Source organism: Lepidochelys kempii, chromosome 1, assembly GCF_965140285.1.
Source record: "Lepidochelys kempii isolate rLepKem1 chromosome 1, rLepKem1.hap1, whole genome shotgun sequence".
Taxonomy (NCBI): Eukaryota; Metazoa; Chordata; order Testudines; family Cheloniidae; genus Lepidochelys; species Lepidochelys kempii.
In genome coordinates, this window is record NC_136380.1 from 296,843,585 (window position 1) to 296,865,576 (window position 21,992).

The 21,992-nt window shown below is 43.9% G+C and overlaps 1 protein-coding gene across 3 annotated transcripts in view; it reads right to left on the minus strand.

Moving 5' to 3' along the window:
• Positions 1–1,265: 1,265 nt before the first annotated feature.
• Positions 1,266–21,992, minus strand: part of TMEM117 (transmembrane protein 117) — a 315,494-nt gene continuing 294,767 nt past the window's right edge. For 2 of the 3 annotated variants that reach the window (XM_073328001.1, XM_073328003.1), the window contains exons 7-8: positions 19,096–19,225; positions 1,266–2,446 (exon numbers count right to left, since the gene is read on the minus strand). In XM_073328001.1, the coding sequence (XP_073184102.1) occupies positions 1,806–2,446; positions 19,096–19,225 (771 nt within the window). In that variant the 3' untranslated portion in view covers positions 1,266–1,805. Of the gene's footprint in view, positions 2,447–6,508; positions 7,151–19,095; positions 19,226–21,992 lie in introns of those variants that run through there. The other variant, XM_073328005.2, reaches the window with a different exon arrangement.

A 21,992-nucleotide genomic window follows, 5' to 3' on the forward strand; every position in this document is an offset into this window, starting at 1 on the left:
TAGGTAACTTCTGGGTACTCTTCTGGCTCTGTCAATCTGTTTCTTCACTTCAGCAGGTGGGTATTGTAATTGTAAGAACGCTTGATAGAGATCTTGTAGGTGTTTGTCTCTGAGGGGTTGGAGCAAATGCAGTTGTATTGTAGAGGTTGGCTGTAGACAATGGATCATGTGGTGTGGTCTGGATGAAAGCTGGAGGCATGTAGGTAGGCATAGTGGTCAGTAGGTTTCCAGTATAGGGTGGGTGTTTATGTGACCATCGTTTATTAGCACTGTAGTGTCCAGGAAGTGGATCTCTTGTGTGGACTGGTCCAGGCTGAGGTTGATGGTGGGATGGAAATTGTTGAAATCATGGTGGAATTCCTCAAGGGCTTCTTTTCCATGGGTCCAGATATGAAGATGTTATCAATGTAGTGCAAGTAGAGTAGGGGCATTAGGGGACGAGAGCTGAGGAAGCGTTGTTCTATGTCAGCCATAAAAATGTTGGCATACTGTGGGGCCATGCGGGTACCCATAGCAGTGCCGCTGATTTGAGGGTATACATTGTCCCCAAATATGAAATAGTTATGGGTAAGGACAAAGTCACAAAGTTCAGCCACCAGGTTTGCCGTGACATTATTGGGGATACTGTTCCTGACGGCTTGTAGTCCATCTTTGTGTGGAATGTTGGTGTGGAGGGCTTCTACATTCATAGTGGCTAGGATGGTGTATTCAGGAAGATCACTGATGGATTGTAGTTTCCTCTGGAAGTCAGTGGTGTCTCGAAGATAACTAGGAGTGCTGGTAGCATAGTGCCTGAGGAAGGAGTCTACATAGCCAGACAATCCTGCTGTCAGGGTGCCAATGCCTGAGATGATGGGGCGTCCAGGATTTCCAGGTTTAAGGATCTTGGGTAGCAGATAGAATACCCCTGGTCGGCGTTCTAGGGGTGTGTGTGTGCGGATTTGCTCTTGTGCTTTTTCAGGGAGTTTCTTGAGCAGATGGTGTAGTTTCTTTTGGTAACCCTCAGTGGGATCAGAGAGTAATGGCTTGTAGAATGTGGTGTTGCGCTACATTGATGACATCTTCATCATCTGTTTTTTTTTCTCTCCTGCTGGTAATAGCTCACCTTAACTGATCACTCTCGTAATAGTGTGTATGGTAACACCCATTGTTTCATGTTCTCTGTGTATATAAAATCGTCCTACTGTATTTTCCACTGAATGCATCTGATGAAGTGAGCTGTAGCCCACAAAAGCTTATGCTCAAATAAATCTGTTAGTCTCTAAGGTGCCACAAGTACTCCTGTTCTTTTTGCAGATACAGACTAACACGGCTGCTACTCTGAAACCTTTAGTGTGACATGTTATCAGGAACCTTTCTTCAGAAATCTCTACATCTATTGGTAAGAAATCAAATGACATTCTAAATAATTGCATACAAAAATACCCTTGCAAAATAGGTTAGAAGAGTTGTTCTCTATATCTTCTGGTGTTGAGTTAAAAATCAGTTTAATGTTTCAAGGCACCAACACGGTTAGAATTTTATACCTGCAAATATTTATCTATGCACTATTACACAGTAACATCAATGTATTAATAAATAGTTTGTGCAATTCTGAGAAGCAATCTATAAAGGAATGTTAGCTATACAGTAGGCACATATATTATAATACAAATAGAAAACAAAATTCCTAGAAAAAGCATGTTGAGCACCTTTGTGGCACGGGTTATATTTCTTGTGCTAAACACTATGTAAACCTTAACTTACAATAACTGAACTCTCACAATAATTGGTTATTTAAATCTTTCTTTTCTGGGTGGTTGGCTCTAGGTCATGGGATCACTCTTAGGTGCAGAAGCCTCTGTCATTGGTTGTAATGGGCTGTCTTGTTCATTCAACTGTAAGCTCAAGTTTTCAGAAGTTAGAAGGGAAGAATTAAAGACAATTTCACTTAAGTCTGATTTTATGGATACTAAATGTGGATCTTGAAAACTTAAAGTTTTCTCCACTAAAACCTGTGTATTTTCTCGTGTCATTCCCATGTCTGATGGTGACTTCTTTTTCATTCTTGTGTATGATTTGTCCAGATTCTCCATGCCTTGCTCAGTTTTCTGAAATCGCCCAAAGAACCAGATGAAGAACCCAAACAAAGCAAAAGCGAGCAAACTTGGAATAAAGGCCAGGCATTTGACATCAAGGCTAGTCCCTGTATATCTGCTATGCAAGAACATGTCTCCCTCAGCATAAGTCCTGTTAGTCAGAGGGTTTGTGTTATTTGATCTCCAATCCCAGGATAACTTGGTTCTGTTAAGGTCCTTTAAGCTTTCTGAGTCCTCCACTGTGTAGATCTTCTGTCCAGGACCAATATACTGACCATATTCATGAGGTTTGTAAAATATTTGATTCTTCCACATATTTAGATCCAGGATTAAAACCAGAAAGATAATTCCATAGTTAAACCATTTACCTGTTTGAAAAAAGAAAACTGTCATCTGATGTCCTTTTTATAAGTATCACAACCGTGCTGACACAGTAAATGCCCCTCAGATAAAATGTTTCATTCAATTAACCTGTAAAACAAAGTTATAATGAAATTCTCAGCAGACCCAGATTTATTCTTGAATCTCTCTTAGTATTTCATAATTATGTCTAGGCACATAATAAATCATTTTGTAGAGCAGTACAACAGTATATCAATTGAATTCATACTGCAGTTTGTAGGTGACCTGTTGATTAAACCATTAGGTGATGTGGTTTACATCAATCAATTTTAAAAATAGTTGCATGAAAATTCTCTTTGAAAAGGCTACATTTGATAGAACTCTTTGTATGCTAGTGGTGAGATGCTTTGAAAAGATGACAATTACCTTGCTTTAATGGTACGTACTGTGATTGATTAGTACTCATGCAGTGAAGCCCAGACATATGTACGTGGGAAGTATGGTGGTTCTGAGACATGGTATCCAAAGTACAAACAAGATACTACTTTAGTAACTATTCTTTGTATAGATGCCATTGCAGTATTGTCAGAGCCTACTTATTAACTGGAAACATCTTAAGATCTTACCTTGACACGGTATTAGCAATGTCCAAGAACTCATCACATTCACATACAGTTAAAGACATTTTTAGAACTGTGGATGCACAAGTATATCTAACTGCTGCATTAAGTGATTTTGGACATAAGACACTAAGGAGTATATTTGCTGGTAATTACCAATGTTGAGCTGTGTTGATGTTTAGTTAAAATGTAACCCTTCTGCCCATCAGAGTTGGCAGCAACAAGGGCCGGGTTCAGTATCTAGGGGTTCCATTCCAATAACACAATGCAAAACCGGCTCGAGCCCCCACCCAGTGACCTGGGACAAATATATACCACCCCTGCTGGGCGCCTCCAAGAGGCAATACTTCCCCTCTCGCAAGCACATAGTCTGAGTGTAGCAAAAAGCCTTTTAATAACAGAGAGAAACAATGTGGCATTATGTTGGGGAAACACCACCAACAGGATTCATAACACAACCCATGAGCAAAAAACCCACCCCAAGCAAACTGGGGCATGTCCTTTCCCTTTGGCTCTTGAGTCCAGCAACCCAAAATCACCCAAAGTCCCAAAAGTCTCTGTCCCTGGTCAGGGCAGACCCAGAGTTCGAAAGTTTATCTGCAGTTGAGATGGGCAGGGGGGAGTTGTTAAGGGGCACCTTTCGTGGTCCAAAGCTGATTACCCCACCTCTTCATGGGGCTCCGCTCTGCCAGCCACCCCCATGAGCTGCTCCAGGCAACCGACAAACTGCTCTGCTCTACAAGCTGTTCCACTCACCGTGCTGCAAATTGCTCCGCCATATATCCTCAGCATCCCCCACTACTTAACACAACACTCAGTGATTTCAGCTCTTAGTAAGTTTAGCTCGTTTGTGATTTCAGCTTGTAGTAGATGAGCCTCAATGCTGGTACACCACTAGCCCAAAGTGAATTCAGCTCAGCAGCCTGTAACTAGGCTCCTAATAGGATCAAAATTAGCTCTGATATTCCACAGTGCAGAAAAAAGAAAGTGCAATTAGCATGTAAGGCCCTCACCAGGGGGCCCATGCCACCAAGTATTAATACCTACCCCTAGCCTCTCTCCATTCACTGAGTTTTGGAACTAATGACCTTTGCCTAGCGAGGGCTGCTTAGTTGATGGTGAGTCCCTCCATCATAACAAAAGGCCAAGTACAGTTCCACTGTCCTTGATTCACATAATCAGGATAATAACAGTTTATTCCTGCCCCAATAACAGAGAAACTGGGGCTCCTACAGCAGCCAAAGTGACCATCTAGGTAGGGTCGGTGTGTCTATGCAAATGAGATCAGCTCCTGAAGTTCTTTTCCACAACTCACCATGACTCGCCACCAGATGTCAGGGTAGAGCTCATCCTGACTCTGCTTACATCAGTAAATAAAAATATACACATGAAACAGAATCTCAAAGATGAGTTACTTTATTGGTTTGGTAAGCAGTGGTGTGGTTGAAATTACTGTCAGGCTGTGCACTCATGTTCTGCCATTAATTTGAATGTCTCAGTAAAGTAACTCCTTATAGTTTGGTATTTGTATTTATGTTTTTAAAGTGATTTTTTTAACCCAGATGGCCATTCTGGGTGAGAATAAACATGAGCATTAATTTTCTTGTGGCCCTATCCAGAAACTAAATTACTGAAAGACCAGGGAGGAAATTCTGCTGTCAGTTTCAAGAGTATAAGTCCTCACAAACACCACTGAAGCTATTGGTATTATTCTGGATTTTCTGCAACAGTAACCTGTTTTGTCATATCTTATGGCACCACACTCATCATCAAACCTCTGCTATATTTTTCACTCTGAATGTAAAGGTTCTTGCTGGGTTGCACGTTCAGTTCTGTTTGCGTGCCAAGCTCCAAGTTGGAAATAGGTCACTAGCAGTTTTCACACCTCCTCCCACACAGGCTATGAGGCCATCACCTGCATTCAGGAGGGTCCTCTCATGCCTCTTCAGCCTGCCTGGAGGAGCTACCTCCTCACATGCTTTCTTCTCTGATTGGCACCACTAGGAAATAGGCTATGTTACTGTGCTTTTTGTTTCCATGGAAACAAGGCAAGAGACTCTGCAGAGAGCCTTGCTAGGTGTAGGGGATGGTAGGAAATGGGTGGACTGTTATGGGCATTTGTAGGAAGATTATAATACTTTGCTTCAAGCTGACACACCTGCAAGTGAAGTGGGATAGGAGGAGTAACGGAAGAGATTGAAATTAGGAAAAAAATTAAAAAAAAATTAAAAAAAATACAATAATGCAATGTATGTTATACTCCTGTATAGATCTGTAGATGGCCAGTCCAAAAGGGACCATTACGAGTCTAGCCTCCTGCATAACACAGACCAAAGATCACCACACAATAATTTCAGCATCAGGTCCATAACATCTAGTTGGGCTAGAGCATGTCTTTTAGAAAGACATCCAGTCTTGACTTAAAGACTTCAAGTGATGGATAATCCACCAGATCATTTGGTAACTTGTTACAACGGTTAATTACCCTCAGTGTTAAAAATATTTGCCCTTTATCTAGAATTTGTCTAGCTTCAGCTTCCAGCCATTGGGTTTTCTTATACCTTTGTATGCTAGATTAAAGAGCTCCTATCAGAAATATCTTCCCTGTGTAGATGCTTATGCCCAGATCCAGAGACTTGATCATAGTCTCTAAGGCACAGATCCTTAAAGTATTTAGGGGCCTAACACCTAACCCATGGGTGTTAAGCCCCTAAATACTTTAAGGATCTGTGCCTTAGAGACTGCGATCAAGTTACCTCTTAACCTTCTTTGTTATAAATTAAATAGATTGAGCTTCTTAAATCTCTCACTGCAAAGCAAGTTTTACAGACTCTGAATCATTCTTCTGGCGCGTCTCTGAACCATACACAGTCTTTCAACACATTTTTTAAAGTGTGGAGACCGCAACTGAATACTGTATTTCAGTACCAGTCCCACTAATGCCATATACTGAGTTCACACCACCTTCCTACTCACAAATTCTTCTATGCATTCCATCCAAGGGTTATGTTAACCCTCTTAGATGTAGAATTGCACTGTGAGCTTATGTTCATGGGCTTATCCACCTAAGTTCTTTTTAGAGTCGCTTCTTTCTAGTGTAGCCCCTCCCTCGAGGCATAGCCCAAGTAGGGTGACCAGATGTCCCAATTTTATAGGGACAGTCTCGATAATTTGGGGCTTTTTCTTATATAGGCGCCTATTACCCCACACCCCCCATCTCAATTTTTTACACTTGCTGTCTGGTCACCCTAAGCGCAAACCTCCTCCCTGATGCTGGCTACTTAGAGTGGCTTTTCCCTCTCCTCATGTGAATAGGATCCTGTTATTTTTTTCTCATGCTAGGTGCCTTCACCCAAGGTGACTCTTCACTGTGCCAGAGAAACATGTCCCTTGGGGAAAAATGAATAATGCTACTAATGGGCAAGGAGTATAAAACCTAGTACATAAGACACAATAAAATACAGCAACGGAACCCCAGCAAAATAATGACACACCCCAAACAACAATATAACAAAGGGGGACTTTACTGGGAGCAGGAAAATAGGATCTGGGGAAGGCAAAGATTAGCCTTGTGCTAGCACATTAGCAAATCAAGAAATGTCCCACTTCCCAACACTCACAACTCTTCCCAGGCACTAGCTCCAAGCCTGCCAGCTTCCCAGGCAAGTGTGCATTGAAAATGAGTCTAGAGACAAGTGCTGCAGTGCTGTGAATGCTGGCCAGCTTAAACAAAAATGGTTCTCTTCATTCCTGGTGGGGCAGGGTCCTCCCCTGCAGGGCTGTAGCTAGAGTGGGGCAAGAGGGTCAGCTGCCCAGGGTGCAGAGCCGGCAGGGGTGCAAAAATGGGGCGATGCAGGATCAGGACCAGCAGTGCCGGCTCCCCCTGCAGGATTGGGCACAGCAGCGTCGGCTGGAGACCATGAGTGTAGTTTGGGGCAGGGAGGGCATTGCCCCCTCAAACAGAGGCCTTGGTTGGGAGTGGAGAGGGTTGTCCAGAGCTGCTTCTCCTGCCAGGTGCTCGGTGCCTCTGTGCCTGGACGACGTCTCCTGGGTCCCAGTGCCAGTTGTCTTCCCTTCTGCGTGTGCTGGGCGCCCCATATGGCCACCATCCTGTTTTCTATACAATGGTTAGTGCCTGCCAGGGTGGGATACGGTGGAAGGGGGTGAGGTGGGGGAAAGAGTCAGTGGGGAAGGAAGGGGGATGGGATAGGGCAAGGGGAAGAGAAGGGGATAGGAGAATGGGGGGAAGTGCGAGCCCTGCATGCAGCATCTCCGCAGCAGCTGGGTCTCCTCAGTTAAGCTGGCTCCCACCCCCTCCCCGAGCACTGGCAGCCCATCTCCAGTGTATACCCCTGCTGAAGGTATCCCCTCCAGTGCCCTCCAAATGCCCCCGCCAATAATCCCTAAATATCCCACACAGACACCCCCAACACCTTTCCAAATAACCCCTCCAGTTCCTCCTCCTCCTCCCCTTGGTAATGTCTTCTATTTGAGTACTTGAAATATGGTAACCCTGGGGGTTGCTCCATTCTCACAGTCTTGGTTTCTGGAGCTGGTGGGAGCAAGTCCACCCTGCCAGCAGCTGCCTGCCCCCAGCACCTGGGCTGCGCACCAGGCTTGATGCAATGGCTGTGTGACCACAAGCCCAGAAGCCATGGGGCTGGGGCAGGGCAGCCAAGCGGAGCAAGGGGAAGTTCTGCTCTGTGCGCAGGGAGTGTGCGGAAAGTGACCTGGTGGCAATGGCAGGTCCCTGGGCAGGGACGGGGTGTGACCGGGTTGCTGAGAGGTAGGAGCCCAAGGGGGATGAGTACTCCAGGGAGCTCCTCAGGGAGCATCTCATGGCAGCCAGGCTTCATGGGCAGAAGCTGGCTCCAGGGGGGATCACCGGCTGGCACCAGGCTCCTTCAGGACAGAGGCAAGAGCATGTCAGGAGTGCAACTCGGAGCTGTGCTGCCCACCCTGCCTGGGGAGCACCTGGCTGTGCAGAGCTGGCCCAGCTCAGGGAGCAGGGCAACTAGGGCTTCCAGGCAGCCAACCAGCACCATGTCTCCCACCGCACAGAGAGCCAGGGGTCCGAGTGGGCTGGGCAGCTCCCACCAGCTTCCAATCTGCTGGCTCCTGGCAGGAGGAGATGGTTTTCAAACTTGTGGGGTGCAACCACTAGCGAGGCCCGCCCCATAGTTTGACAATCTCTGTGCTAAATGGGAGGCAGAAATCTGGGGGGACCACGTGACCCCATGTGCCTCCCACATGTCACCTTTAGGGGGTGCAACTATGATTGCTCACCCCAGGCACTAAAATGCTTAGTTATGGCTCTGCTTGCCTGGCTCCAGTCCGGAGTCCTGTGGAAGTCTCAGCTGGTTCTCAGTAGCTAGCGCCAGGTCATATCTCTGCCTCTCTGGATGCTGGTCTCTGCAGGGCTGGAATGGCCTGACTCATGGACTGGATCCTACAGCAGCTCAAAGCCCCCATCTATGGGGAGTAGGACCTAAGCTGTTCTGCTTCTCTCTCAGCTCCCAACTCAAAAGAAGCTAAACTAAACCTAGTCTCTTTGCCTCTGAGTCGGGCTGACCCTTCCTCTGGAGGGAGCTGAGCAGCCCTGGTTCATCACTGGCCCAGCAACTGCTTTTCCAGATCACCCCATGCAGAAGCCTCATTATTGGGCTCAGCAGGAGGTTCCAGTCCATTCTGTCCCCACCACTGACTCCAAGCATGCAGGGAAATAGTGTTGGAGGCTTTGGTAGCCATATGGTTGTAATTCATAGGGTAGACCCAGCTTGATGCTCCAAGGCCTGGCACTCCAGGAGCTGGCAAACTCTGAAGAGGGGTTACACTAGACACAGTAACCCATCCTGTGGTTGTGACATCTATCCTTTGTTCCTATATGTGCAACTTTCATATAATGTGTTAGAATGTATATTGTTTGAATCAGCCTAGCTAACCAAGCAATCCAGATTGCTGTATAGGGCTGACTTATCATTATTTACTACACCACCAATCTGTGTGTCATCTGCGAACCTTACCAGCAATTTTTTTCTCAGATTAATGATAAAGATAATGAATGGGAACGGGACCAAAACCAAGACTACCGCTGCAAGACTCCACTAGAAACCACCTATTTGATGATTTCCAGCTTTTATTTACAGTATTTCACATTTTGTAGACGAAAATGGAAGCTGGGAAACTGGAGTCACTCATTATGAAATCTTAATGTCAGCCACATCTAAACAAATAGTTGTAAGCAATGGTCCCACTATTGCTCTAGCATGGATTCAGCTCTACTCATGTTCATTCAGTCACGAGCACTAGCATACAGTGGCCGCTGGCATTTTTGCCACCATGTTTTTTAGCCTTGCCCACAGCAGGGCTTTAGCACAGAAGCTGCCTGAAGTGGGAGTTTAAGAATGGCCACACTGGGTCAGACCAATGGTCCACCTAGCCCAGTATCCTGTCTTCCGACAGCGGCTGGTGCCAGATGCATCAGAGGGAGCGAACAAAACAGGGCAATTTGTCCAATGATCCATCCCCTGTTGTCCAGTCCCAGGTTCCAACAGTCAGAGGTTTAAGGACATCTAGAGCATGGGGTTGTGTCCATGACCATCTTGGCTAATAGCCACTGATGGACCTATCCACCAGGGGCTTAGCTAATTTTTTTAACCCAGTTATATTTTGGCCTTTACAGCACTCCTGGCAATGCCTTCCACAGGTTGACTGTGCGTTGTGTGAAGTATTTCCTTATGTTAGATTTAAATCTGCTGCCTATTCATTTCATTGGGTGACCCCTAGTCTGTGCGTGAGGTAAACCTTTCCCTATTCACTTTTCCCATACCATTCACAATTTTATAGCCCTCTATCATCTCCCTCCCTCAGTCACTGCTTTTCCAAGCTGAACAGTCCCACTCTTTCTACTCCTCATGTGGAAGCTGTTGTATGTAGTATTATACTCAGTGCTGCACTCAAGGGTGAAAGCAGCAGTCAAAACAAAACACCTAACATACATTCGGGAAATGGGCAAACATTTAGTTGCTGGTCCAGCAAAGGATGTAAACATACATCCTTGACAAAAGAAAAGGAGGACTTGTGGCACCTTAGAGACTAACAAATTTATTAGAGCATAAGCTTTTGAGAGCTACAGCTCACTTCATCAGTTGCATTCAGTGGAAAATATAGTGGGGAGATTTTATATACACAGAGAACATGAAACAATGGGTGTTACCATACAGAGTGTAACAAGAGTGACCAGGAAAGGTGAGCTATTACCAGCAGGAGAGCGGAGATGTGGGGGAGGGAACCTTTTGTAGTGATAAATCAAGGTGGGCCATTTCCAGCACTTTACAAGAACAGTAGGAGGAGAAATAAACAAGGGGAAAAAGTTTTACTTTGTGTAATGACCCATCCACTCCTAGTCGCTATTCAAGCCTAAGTTAATTGTATCCAGTTTGCAAATTAATTCCAGTTCAGCATTCTCTCGTTGGAGTCTGTTTTTCAAGTTTTTTTGTTGAAGAATTGCCACTTTTAGGTCTGTAATGGAGTGACCAAAGAGATTGAAGTGTTCTCCGACTGGTTTTTGAATTTTATAAGCCCGTTGCCAACTGTGTCCACATATCTATTCAGGGGACACCATCATAGGGCCTAATCACATCAGCCACACTATCAGAGGCTCATTCACCTGCGCATCTACCAATGTCATACATGCCATCATGTGCCAGCAATGCCCCTCTGCCATGTACATTGGCCAAACCGGACAGTCTCTATGTAAAAGAATAAATGGACACAAATCAGACGTCAAGAATCTGAAGTGTTCTCCAACTGGTTTTTGAATGTTATAATTCTTGACGTCTGATTTGTGTCCATTTATTCTTTTACGTAGAGACTGTTTCATGACCCATTGTTTCATGTTCTCTGTGTATATAAAATCTCCCCACTGTATTTTCCACTGAATGCATCTGATGAAGTGAGCTGTAGCCCACAAAAGCTTATGCTCTAATACATTTGTTAGTCTCTAAGGTGCCACAAGTCCTCCTTTTCTTTCTGCGAATACAGACTAACACGCTGCTACTCTGAATACATCCTTGAAATATACATCCCATTGAAATCTCTGGGACTACCCCTGTGTTTGAAGTTAAGCAAGTGCGTAGGGCCTTTGCTAGATGTGGACATTATATATGAACAAATCTTTTAATTGAAAGGTGTTTTTTAAAGCTATCAGTCAATGAAAACAAGAAACTTTGTATTTTTACATTAGCTATATGCCCCTGTTATTTCACAGAGAAAGTGTAATGTATCTCTGCATGGAGCTGTGGTAGTAATCCATCTATTATTTCCCTTTTCTAATAAAGTTATATCACTATCTCTTCTAATGATGTTGCATTCACTTCAAAGTTTTTAGCAGATTAGTTCTTTTATATTTCGGTGGTGTAATGAAACATTGATTTTCAAAACTGCGATTGTCAAGGCAATTTTGTTTTTGTAGCTGATGAAAAGTAATAAAATAACAGGCTAATTAATTTTAAAAGTTACTACATCAACCAACATGTCTTTAATCAGCCAAACAAATGACAGCACAACTTAGATTAAGACGATATTCCTTCCTGCTGGGACCAAAACACCACAAACACCCGTTTTGTGTTTCTTTTTCTTTCTTTTGCTTGTTTGTTTTAATGTCTTGATGTCATTAGGTATGACTGTGTGGGTCATATGATGAGCCAGTTTGGTAAATTAAATGGAAACAATGTGTTGTACACACAAGAACTATGAGTGGCTCTAAACTACCTGGGGATTCCCACTAGAGTGACATGGGGATTCCCACCTACCCAGATTTCTCCTTTATACCAGAAAAATAGCACAAAGGGACCCAAGTGGATCCAAAGGTTGAGTCCTCAGTCTAGAATATATTCCTGGATATCTATATTTAAAATGAGGGGACCTTTTATCTTAGAATTTGCTCTCACAATTAAAGTAGGGATTTTTCATTTTACCCTTTCCAGCATTGCACCTACTTTTGTCCACTAAATACTGAATTATGTCCACTTTTAAAAGGTCTCCAAAGGCATATGTGTATGTACACCCAGGAGTTGGGTGTCAGACACCTGGGTTGCAATCCCAATGACACTGACTTGCTGTGTGATCTGGGCAAGGCACTCAGCCCAAAACCTTCAAAACTGGCCTCTGATTTGAGGTGCCTTTATTCTGGTGGGTCCAGCTTGTCAGAGCGCTCCTGAAAGCCTGTCCCAGGTGTAGCTGGGGACCCACAGTTCCCACTGAGGCCAATGGAATTGTGGCTGCGCGTATTAAAATCACTCTCAAGCAGCCTCAAGTTAGGCATCCAAAACCAGAGTCTACTTCAGAAATATTGGCCATAACCTCTTTTGTCTCAGTTTCCCCACGTGTAATGTGTGGATAAAAATGCTCACACGTCTCTGTAATGCACTCGGGTAGCTGCGTGCTTTGCTGTTTGCTGGTGTTATTCGATAAATGCATACACACATACTGTGCACAGCTGAACCAAACAGGAAACCCTCTGAGATTTCTCTCAGATCTTGTGTGCCCGGACTGCTTTGTTTTTGCCTCTAACTGTTCTATTTTTGCCTACAGGCTCCCTCAGGCATCTCTGTGCAGACAGTGCTCATCCTGGACCTAGACATGCTACTTTTGGGTTACCTCCACAAGCCATCCTTGCCATTTAGATGACAACCACCACTGAGACACTTTCTCCGCTGGCTGGATTTCCCAGTCCTTTCTGAGATAAGCGTTAAGGCCTCTCCAAAAACTGCCCAATAAGGAGGCTTAGTTAATAGTGAGCCCAATCTCCCCACACCCCTTTGTTTTGACACTTGACACACAGCATTTCCAACTTGAACCCTATCCACAGAGTTTGGGTAGCTCAAGACTCTGGATCTCCTGTGTGGTAGAATAATATGTTGGTATTAAAAATACCACCCTGGCCTCTAGATGCATTTTTAACAACGAAAGAATACGAAGGTTCAGTAACAACATTTACTTTTAAGTAGTACAGATTTCCCTGGGTACTGTAGAAACTAGGCTACACTGTATATTTTCGTAAACTGCAGCCCAGGAAGGAAAGCACATACACTGCAGTGAACCATTTGTCAAAGGAAATCCAGATGATTTAAGCAGATGCAAAAATTCAAGCTCTTTCTGATACTCAGAGATAAAAGCAAGTATGAAAACAGGATAAAAATATTTAACATGGACTAAACACACACTAGGATTCCTAGGTACAAAAGAATTAAAGCAGGAAGCAATACTGTCTTTCCAGGAAAAAAAGATTTTTTTTTTATAAAAAATGACAATTAACTAAAGCATGAGAACTAGGGCCAGAAGATGTTAATTCTGCCGTATTGCCAACTCCAAAAGGTTAAAAAATCATGAGATTGGCTTAAAAACAATACATTGAGGGTTCTTTGTATTTGTCTCCTGGGTTTGTTTGGTGGGGGGTCGGGGTTTTTTGAGCCTTTGGGGTGCACCCAAGTAGCACTTTAAAGCTTTTCTCTGCAGCCATGAAGTTATTTTTTTAAATGGACGCTGAGATTCTTGTGCAATCACATGACTCCAGGCTCCAAGAAAAACACCAAATAACACAAGATTTATGATAAAATCATGACAGGTTTCAGAGGAACAGCCGTGTTAGTCTGTATTCGCAAAAAGAAAAGGAGTACTTGTGGCACCTTAGAGACTAACCAATTTATTTGAGCATGAGCTTTCGTGAGCTACAGCTCACTTCATCAGATGTTTACCGTGGAAACTGCAGCAGACTTTATATACACACAGAAATCATGAAACAATACCTCCTCCCACCCCACTGTCCTGCTGGTAATAGCTTATCTAAAGTGATCAACAGGTGGGCCATTTCCAGCACAAATCCCACCTGTTGATCACTTTAGATAAGCTATTACCAGCAGGACAGTGGGGTGGGAGGAGGTATTGTTTCATGATTTCTGTGTGTATATAAAGTCTGCTGCAGTTTCCACGGTAAACATCTGATGAAGTGAGCTGTAGCTCACGAAAGCTCATGCTCAAATAAATTGGTTAGTCTCTAAGGTGCCACAAGTACTCCTTTTCTTTTTGATAAAATCATGAGAATTGTAACCACAAAACCTTCAAGCCGCACTGAACAGAGCAAAAATACACTGAGCATAGCAGAGAAAAAGTGGTTAAGCAACCCTTTGCACTTACCTGTTCTTCATGCTGCTCTAATTTAGGCTGACTTGCAACAGCCTCAGGGCCAGAGGAGCAGCCCAGTAACCGGGGGGGGCAAAGGAGCAGCCCAACAATGCCTCCTTTTCTCCAGTCACGCCCCCTTTTCCCTGTTCTGCTAGTGGCAGCCAGGTCTGTGCCAGTACAGAACTACCCTTACATGTGCATGCTCTTTCACTAGGCTGGTTTTATTAACAGATTACACTGGGGATGCTATGCAAACCAGCTCACCCACATCAAATCTGACTAGGGATCAAAATCTGAACCCAGGTCAAGACCTCAGGGGTGGACAATATTCAGAGTCTGGATGTCTGGGTCCAGATCACAATTTTGCAGCTTGAGCTTCTCCCTATACTAAACTAAACATTGTTGCCATCCCTAGACTCCTCTACTTGACCATTATTATTAACAAAAAAGGGAATTTCTTTTCCAAAAAAGATATGTTCGAATTAGGCATTCTTATTAGGCTACTGTCTAAAATATTTTAATTGGTTATTCCTGATTTTTTCATTAGCTCCTTGATTTGAATTGAGAATTGCTATATCTGCACACAGTAACTAGAGCTTGAAAATGCTGTAAGATGATGGAGAGCTGACGGCAAGAACAGATGGACCAGGTAAAACACCCACCCAAAGGAAGGTTCTCATGCCATCTATGTTAACAGCTGCTTTTAGATATCCTGAAGGGTGGCGAAGCACTAAGATAAAACAAGCACTCAGTATCCAGGGTATGTGACATGCACTCAAATGGATTGATTTGTCTAGTAAATCTAATAAATGGGTCTTATTAATTCTGAGCCAAGAGAGAAAATATTCCTCAGTCCTTATTCATAAGCTCATTCTCATTCAAGAGTGCCTCCTCTCCAAAAAATCAAAGAGGCCTCCATTTCTTTCTGCAGAGAACTCTATAATGCATAGGTATCCGTTTCCCTTAGCGGGTCTGTTTTCAAACAGCGGCACAGACAGTAGTTAAAGGAAATCTTTCAACTGTTGTAGTTTCTTTTCGTCACTACCTTATTTTCTTTAATGTTGCTCATTCTCCCTTCTCTTGCACAGCCTTCAACCATCAATACCCCTGACTTCTCTGCATCCCTGAGTCAATCTTCTTTGCCCTTTATTTCCTCTTCTTCCATTCATTGTTTTGTCATCTACACTCTGTACTACCCATAATTCCTTTGTCTCCTTCTGTCACTGCACAGTCTCCCCCACCAACCATCAGCCACGGTTCACACTCCCATCCATTTCCTTGTCTCCTGCTCAAACAATAGTTAACAGGTCTGGATGAAATCTAAGGACCTTGTGCGTATGTGCCACAGCAAATTCATGTTCTCCATCTTCAGTACTGCCTCCTCACAAAACACCAGGACTTCTCCACTGATCTTGAATCCCATACCCACAACCCATGTCATACATCTGCTACTTTTGATACCTTCCTTGAGCTCTCTCTTCCTCTCCTTTCTCTCTCTACCCAAGACTTTACTGACTTCAAAGAGAAGATTTATGTACTCCCTTCACGTACACTTTTGCCCCTCCCCTCTCTCTATTTTCTCTTCCTTTAATCTGTATTTAGTCTTTAGTTGAGTATTTAGTCTTTAGTTTAGTTCACACACACATGCTCCTAATTTCCAATCCCTCCTGAAATCCCTTTGTCTCTATCCCTTCACTGTTACTGGCCTCTCTTGCCGTACTCTTACCTATTATCTCTTTTGTCTCTTTTCTCTCAGTTTTAAGACATACCCCAAATAACATAACCTCCAAAAACACCCCTTTCCCTCCATCTGTCTTTCCTACTACCAGCCCATCTCCCTTCTCCTTTTCAGTGAGCAATTTACAACTGCTGCACTGATTTCCTTGCCTCTAGCTCAAGTAGGGTGACCAGATGTCCTGATAAAATTGGGACTGTCCTGATATTTAACCCTTTGTCCCACGTCCTGATCAATGTATGATTGGGACCCCATTTGTCCCGATATTCAGATTAGGAGGTGAGTGGGAGGCAGGTGCTGACTCCATAGGTGCTCCAGGGCTGGAGTACCCATGGGGAAAAATTAGCAGGTGCGCTGCACCCACCAGCAGCCAACCTCCCCACTCCTTGCCTCCTTCTCCACCCCGCAGCACGCCGCGTCCCCGCTCCTCCCCCTCCCTCCCAGCACTTCCGCGCCCCTGCCACCTAACAGCTGTTTGGAGGCACTTGGGACTTTCCGGGAGGGAGGGGAGGAGAGGGCATTCAGGCACTCAGGGGAGGAAGATGGAAAGAGGCAGGGGAGGGGCGGGGACTTGTGGGAAGGGGGTGGAATGGGGCAGGGCAAGGGCAGAGCAAGGGCAGGAAGAGGCGGGGGCCGGGCAAGCACCCACCAGGAAGAGGGAAAGTCGGCGCCATAGTAGGTGAGTGGCAAGCAAGGGGGTGAAGAGGTGAGCGGTGGGCAGGGGTGTGAAAAGACGAGCAGAGAGTCAGCAGCGGATGGGGAGGGTGAAGATCCCTCTATTCGACATTGGTGAGGCCTCATCTGGAGTACTGTGTCCAGTTTTGGGCCCCACACTACAAGAAGGATGTGGATAAATTGGAAAGAGTCCAGTGAAGGGCAACAAAAATGATTAGGGGTCTAGAACACATGACTTATGAGGAGAGGCTGAGGGAACTGGGATTGTTTAGTCTGCAGAAGAGAAGAATGAGGGGGGATTTGATAGCTGCTTTCAACTACCTGAGAGGTGGTTCCAGAGAGGATGGTTCTAGACTATTCTCAGTGGTAGAAGAGGACAGGACAAGGAGTAATGGTCTCAAGTTGCAGTGCGGGAGGTTTAGGTTGGATATTAGGAAAAACTTTTTCACTAGGAGGGTGGTGAAACACTGGAATGCGTTGCCTAAGGAGGTGGTGGAATCTCCTTCCTTAGAAGTTTTTAAGGTCAGGCTTGACAAAGCCCTGGCTGGGATGATTTAATTGCGGATTGGTACTGCTTTTGAGCAGGGGGTTGGACTAGATGGCTTCCTGAGGTCCCTTCCAACCCTGATATTCTATGATTCTATGATTCTAAGAGGCAAGCAGTGGGTGGGGGACTGAGGAGGGATGCAGCAAGCCAGCGGTGGGCCAGGGGATGAGGAAGGGCTCGGTGGCTGGGGGTGGGGGGGGCCCAAGTGGGGAGGGGGCGGGACCTGGACCTGGGGCAGAGTGGGGGTGGAGCTTGGAAGGAGCAGGGGTGGACTGTGGGTGGGGCTGACAGCACCCCAATGTGTCCTGATATTTTATGGTCACCTAAGCTCAGGGGGTTCTCAAGACAAATTATTTGGTGGTCTCAGAGTGCGGCCACCAACTCTTGCTGGTGGCCATTCTCACACCTTTTCCTAAAATACTTAATTAGCTTTAGGAAAAACAAATAAATATGCACATATACATGTCCAAATCATTGTAACTTATTTATTTCTAGCTAGTAAGTCTGCTGTGAAAAGTGATATTAAACATACAAGTACCACTTTTCACAACAGACTTAGCCCCAGCAAATCTGGGGACAAATTAAGCCCTAGATGAGGAATCGGGAGAGGCAGCGGGGGCCAGGGGCGATGGGGGTGAGTGGGTAGCCAGGGGAGGCAGCAGGAGGGCAGAGCCTGAAGCCCCACCACCCAAGGGCTGAAGCCCAAAGCCTGAGCCCCATTGCCCCTGGGAAGGTGGGAAACTCACCGGCTGCCTGCTCCTCCAGTGTTGTGCCCTGGGTGTCTCCAGAGGAGGGGCAGGGCCCAACCCCTTCTGGAGGCCCCTGCAAACAACACCAAGGCTGTGCCCCCAGGAGCACCAGGAGCACCAGGGAGGGAGAGGGGCTGCTGGCCCAGGAGGCTGTGGCCGCAAAAAAAAAACCCCTGGTGGCTGCATGCGGCCACAGTGGTCGCATTTGAGAAATCCTACTCTAGCTCATGTCTAGCTCCACTCCAGTCAGATTTCTGTTTCACTGAAAATGCCATCTCCAAAGTCTCACAAAATGTCCTCCTGTCTTAGCAATAGGTGCTCAGTTCCATCCTCCTCGACCTTCAGTACTGTTCATCAATCCCTCCTTCTTGGCAACTTCTTTTCCCTTGCCTTTTGTGACCCTGTCCTCTCATGGTTCATTTACTTTCTCTCTGACCTCACCTTAGGCATATTCTTTAATGGCTCTTTCTCCTTCTATATGGGAATCCCACATGGCTCTATCATTGGCCCCTTCACTTACACTTTACTTCTGGATATTACTGTCTGCTACCATGGTTTCTACTACTTGCCCATGGTACCAAGTTTAAACTACCCATCCTCAGGACGCATACTAGTACCCTTCAGCCCACATCTTACAGCCCCCTTTGCCCTCATGGCTCTTACACTGAACATGACTCAGTCATACGTTAGGATTGGGTCTTTTATTTCTAAATTTGCCATGCTTTAGAACATCTACAACCCATTTTGATTTGTGATCACTCTGCTGTCTGCTTCTGGTTACAGGACTGATAAAAGTGTAGCTCTAGATAATCTTTCCTGGATGAGAAAGACTGGAGTTAAGAAAGAATATAATAAAAAATCATACTGAAGCAATCTGAAAGCGGAACAGATCTGAAAATGTAATAAGATTCTTTAGGAGAATCATCTCAGATAAATATGATTTCTGCTTCAACGATAGGTAGTATTTAATGGCACAAGAAGTTGTGAACTCCTTGAAGAATTGTAGGCCTGTTTGGTTCATGGAATATATATTCTTGTTCTCTTCACTAATGGGTTATTTTGAAGAAAAAACATAATCTGGGTAAAAATCATATGGTCAACAGACTCATCCCAGCAGAAAAGAGTACCATGTGAGATAGCTATCACCACGTATAAGATTACGTACCTGTTATATGTATGTGATATTCTTCCTTGAAGATCTTTTGGAAGTAAGGTAGTTTGAACTGCAGATGTGCATATGGCAAGCCAGGAAGATTTACATCAACATCACCCATGAAATGTGGAAATTCCCAATCCTGTTAAAGAAAGAACAGAAAAAATAACTTCTTACAATATATTACCCCCCTATACAATGGTATAAATTAATAGTAGAAAAAGGATTCTGACAAGTAATATGGCAAAACACAAAAATATGGCAAGTTCTTGGAATGTATTGGGGACAACATTTTGTTTCAGGGGGACAGCCATTTTAGAGTTGGTTCTGACTAACTGGGACAAATTGGTTGAGAATTTGAAGGCAAGTTGGGTAAAAGTGATCATGAAATTACAGATTTCATGATCCTAAGGAAAGGAGGGAGTGAAATTAGCTGAATAAGGAAAATGGACTTCAAAAAAGCAGACTTTAACAAACTCAGAGAACTGGGAGGTAAGGTCCCATAGGAAGAAAATCTAAGGGAAAAAGGAGTTCAGGAGAGCTGGCAATTTCTCAAAGAGACAATATTAAAGGTACAACAGCAAACAATTCTGATGCAAAGGAAAGATCAGAAGAATAGTAAGAGGCCAATGTGGCTCCATCAGGAATTCTTTAATGATCTGAAAATCAAAAAGGTGTCATGCAAAAAAATGAAAACATGGACAAATTGCTAAGGAGGAGTACCAAAGCACAAGCACCATAGTACAAGCACGTAGGGACAAAATCAGAAAAGCTAAGGCACAAAATGCACTACACCTAACAAAGGTCATAAAAAGCAATTAAGAAGTAGTTCTATAAATACATTTGGAGCAAGGGAAAGATAAGGAAAGTGTAGGCTCTCTACTTATCGGGGAAGGAGAGCTAATAATGGATGACAGAAACAAGGCTAATGCCTATTTTTGCTTCAGTCTTCTCTAAAAAGGTAAATTGTAACCTGATATTTAACACAATTAATATTAATAACAAGGAAGAAGACACAGAAAAGCAAAATAGTGAAAGAATAGGTCATATAGTATTTAGGTAAATTAGATGTATTCAAATTAACAGGGCCTTATGAAATTCATCCTATGGTACTTAAGGAACTAGCTGAAGCAATCTCAGAACCATCAGCAATTATCTCTGAGGACTCCTAGAGGATGAGTGAGGTCTCAGAGGTATGGAGGGGGCAAACATAGTCCCTAACTTTAAAAAGAGGAACAAAGAGGTCCCGGGGAATGACAGAATAGTCAGCCTAGCTTAGATACCTTGAAAGAACTGGAACGAATTATTAAACAATCAGTTTGCAAGCACCTAGAGGACAAAATGGTTATGAGTAATAGCCAACATGGATTTGCCAAGAACAAATCATGCCAAATCAAACTAATTTCCTTCTTTGACAGGGTTATTGACCTAGTGGATGGGAGGAACCTGTAGATGTAATATTTCTTAATTTTAGTAAGGCTTTTGACACAGTCCCACATGACAGTCTCATAAACAAACTATGGAAATGTGGTCTAGATGAAATGACTATAACGTGGGTGCAAAATGAGCTGACAGACTGTACTTAAAGAGTAGTTATCAATGGTTTGCTATCAGACTGCGGGGACATATCTAGGGGGGTTTACTTGGATAATGATGTGGAGAATATGCTTATAATATTTGTGGACAACACCAAGCTGTGAGGGGTTACTAGCACTTTGGAGGAGGAGGAGTAGAATTCAAAATGATCTTGACAAATTGATGGATTGGTCTGAAATCAACAAGATGAAATTCACTACAGACAAGTGCAAAGTAGTAAACTTAGAAAGGAAAACTACAAACTGGGGAATAAGTGGCTAGGCAATAGTACAGACAGCAGTAGTACTTCTGATAATGATCTGGGGGTTATAATCATTAAAAAAATGAATGAGAGTCAACAATGTGATGCAGTTGCAAAAAAGACCAATATTCTGCGTCCAGTTCTGAGCGCCACGCTTTAAGAAAGATGTGGACAAATTGGAGAAAGTCCAGAGAACAACACAAATGATTAAAGGCTTCGAAAATCATACCCACGAGGAAAAGTTAAAAAAATTGGGCACGTTTAGTCTTGAGAAAAGAAGACTATGGGGAGACCGGAAAACCATCTTCAAATACGTTAAGAAAATAGAGATCAATTGTTGTCCATGCCCTCTGAAGGGAGGACAAGAGGTAACTGGCTTAATTGCAGCAAGGGAGGTTTACGTTAGATATTAGGAAAAACTTTCTAAGTATAAGGATATTTAAGCACTGAAATAGGTTTCCAAGGGAGGTTGCGGAATCCACATCATTGGAGGTTTTTAAGAACAGCTTAGATAAACGGGATGGTCTAGGTATACTTGGTCCTGTCTCAGCACAGAGGACAGGACTAGATGTCTGCTCAAAGTCCCTTCCAGCCCTATGATTCTGTGCTTTTTATACATTTAATACATTTATACATAACAAATCTGGCAAGAAGGGGCCTGATCCTGAAAGTGCTATGCATGCAGAATTCCAACAGAAGGCAATTGCTCCCAATTTTTGTGTTAATTCTCACAGACATAGTACTGTGGAACACACTATAATAATGTCTATCCCATTTTTTTGAAGTGAATCCTTGACCTAAAGTGAACCCCAGTATCATGATAAAATTAAAAAAAAAATCACCAGTTTTTAACATGCATATTGACCCACTAACCTTAAATTTAAAAAGTCACTCACATTATTCAAATTAGCAATAACATGTGCAAGGCAAAAGAAGCCTTAAATGACCTTAGCAATAATAGGGATCTTAAAATACTAATTTCCCAAACTAGGATAGAACTTGCATTTAAAGCCTTGTTTGTATTACAAGGAAATTAGTTTTAGTTGCGTTAATCATGTATTGCTGCTTAGAC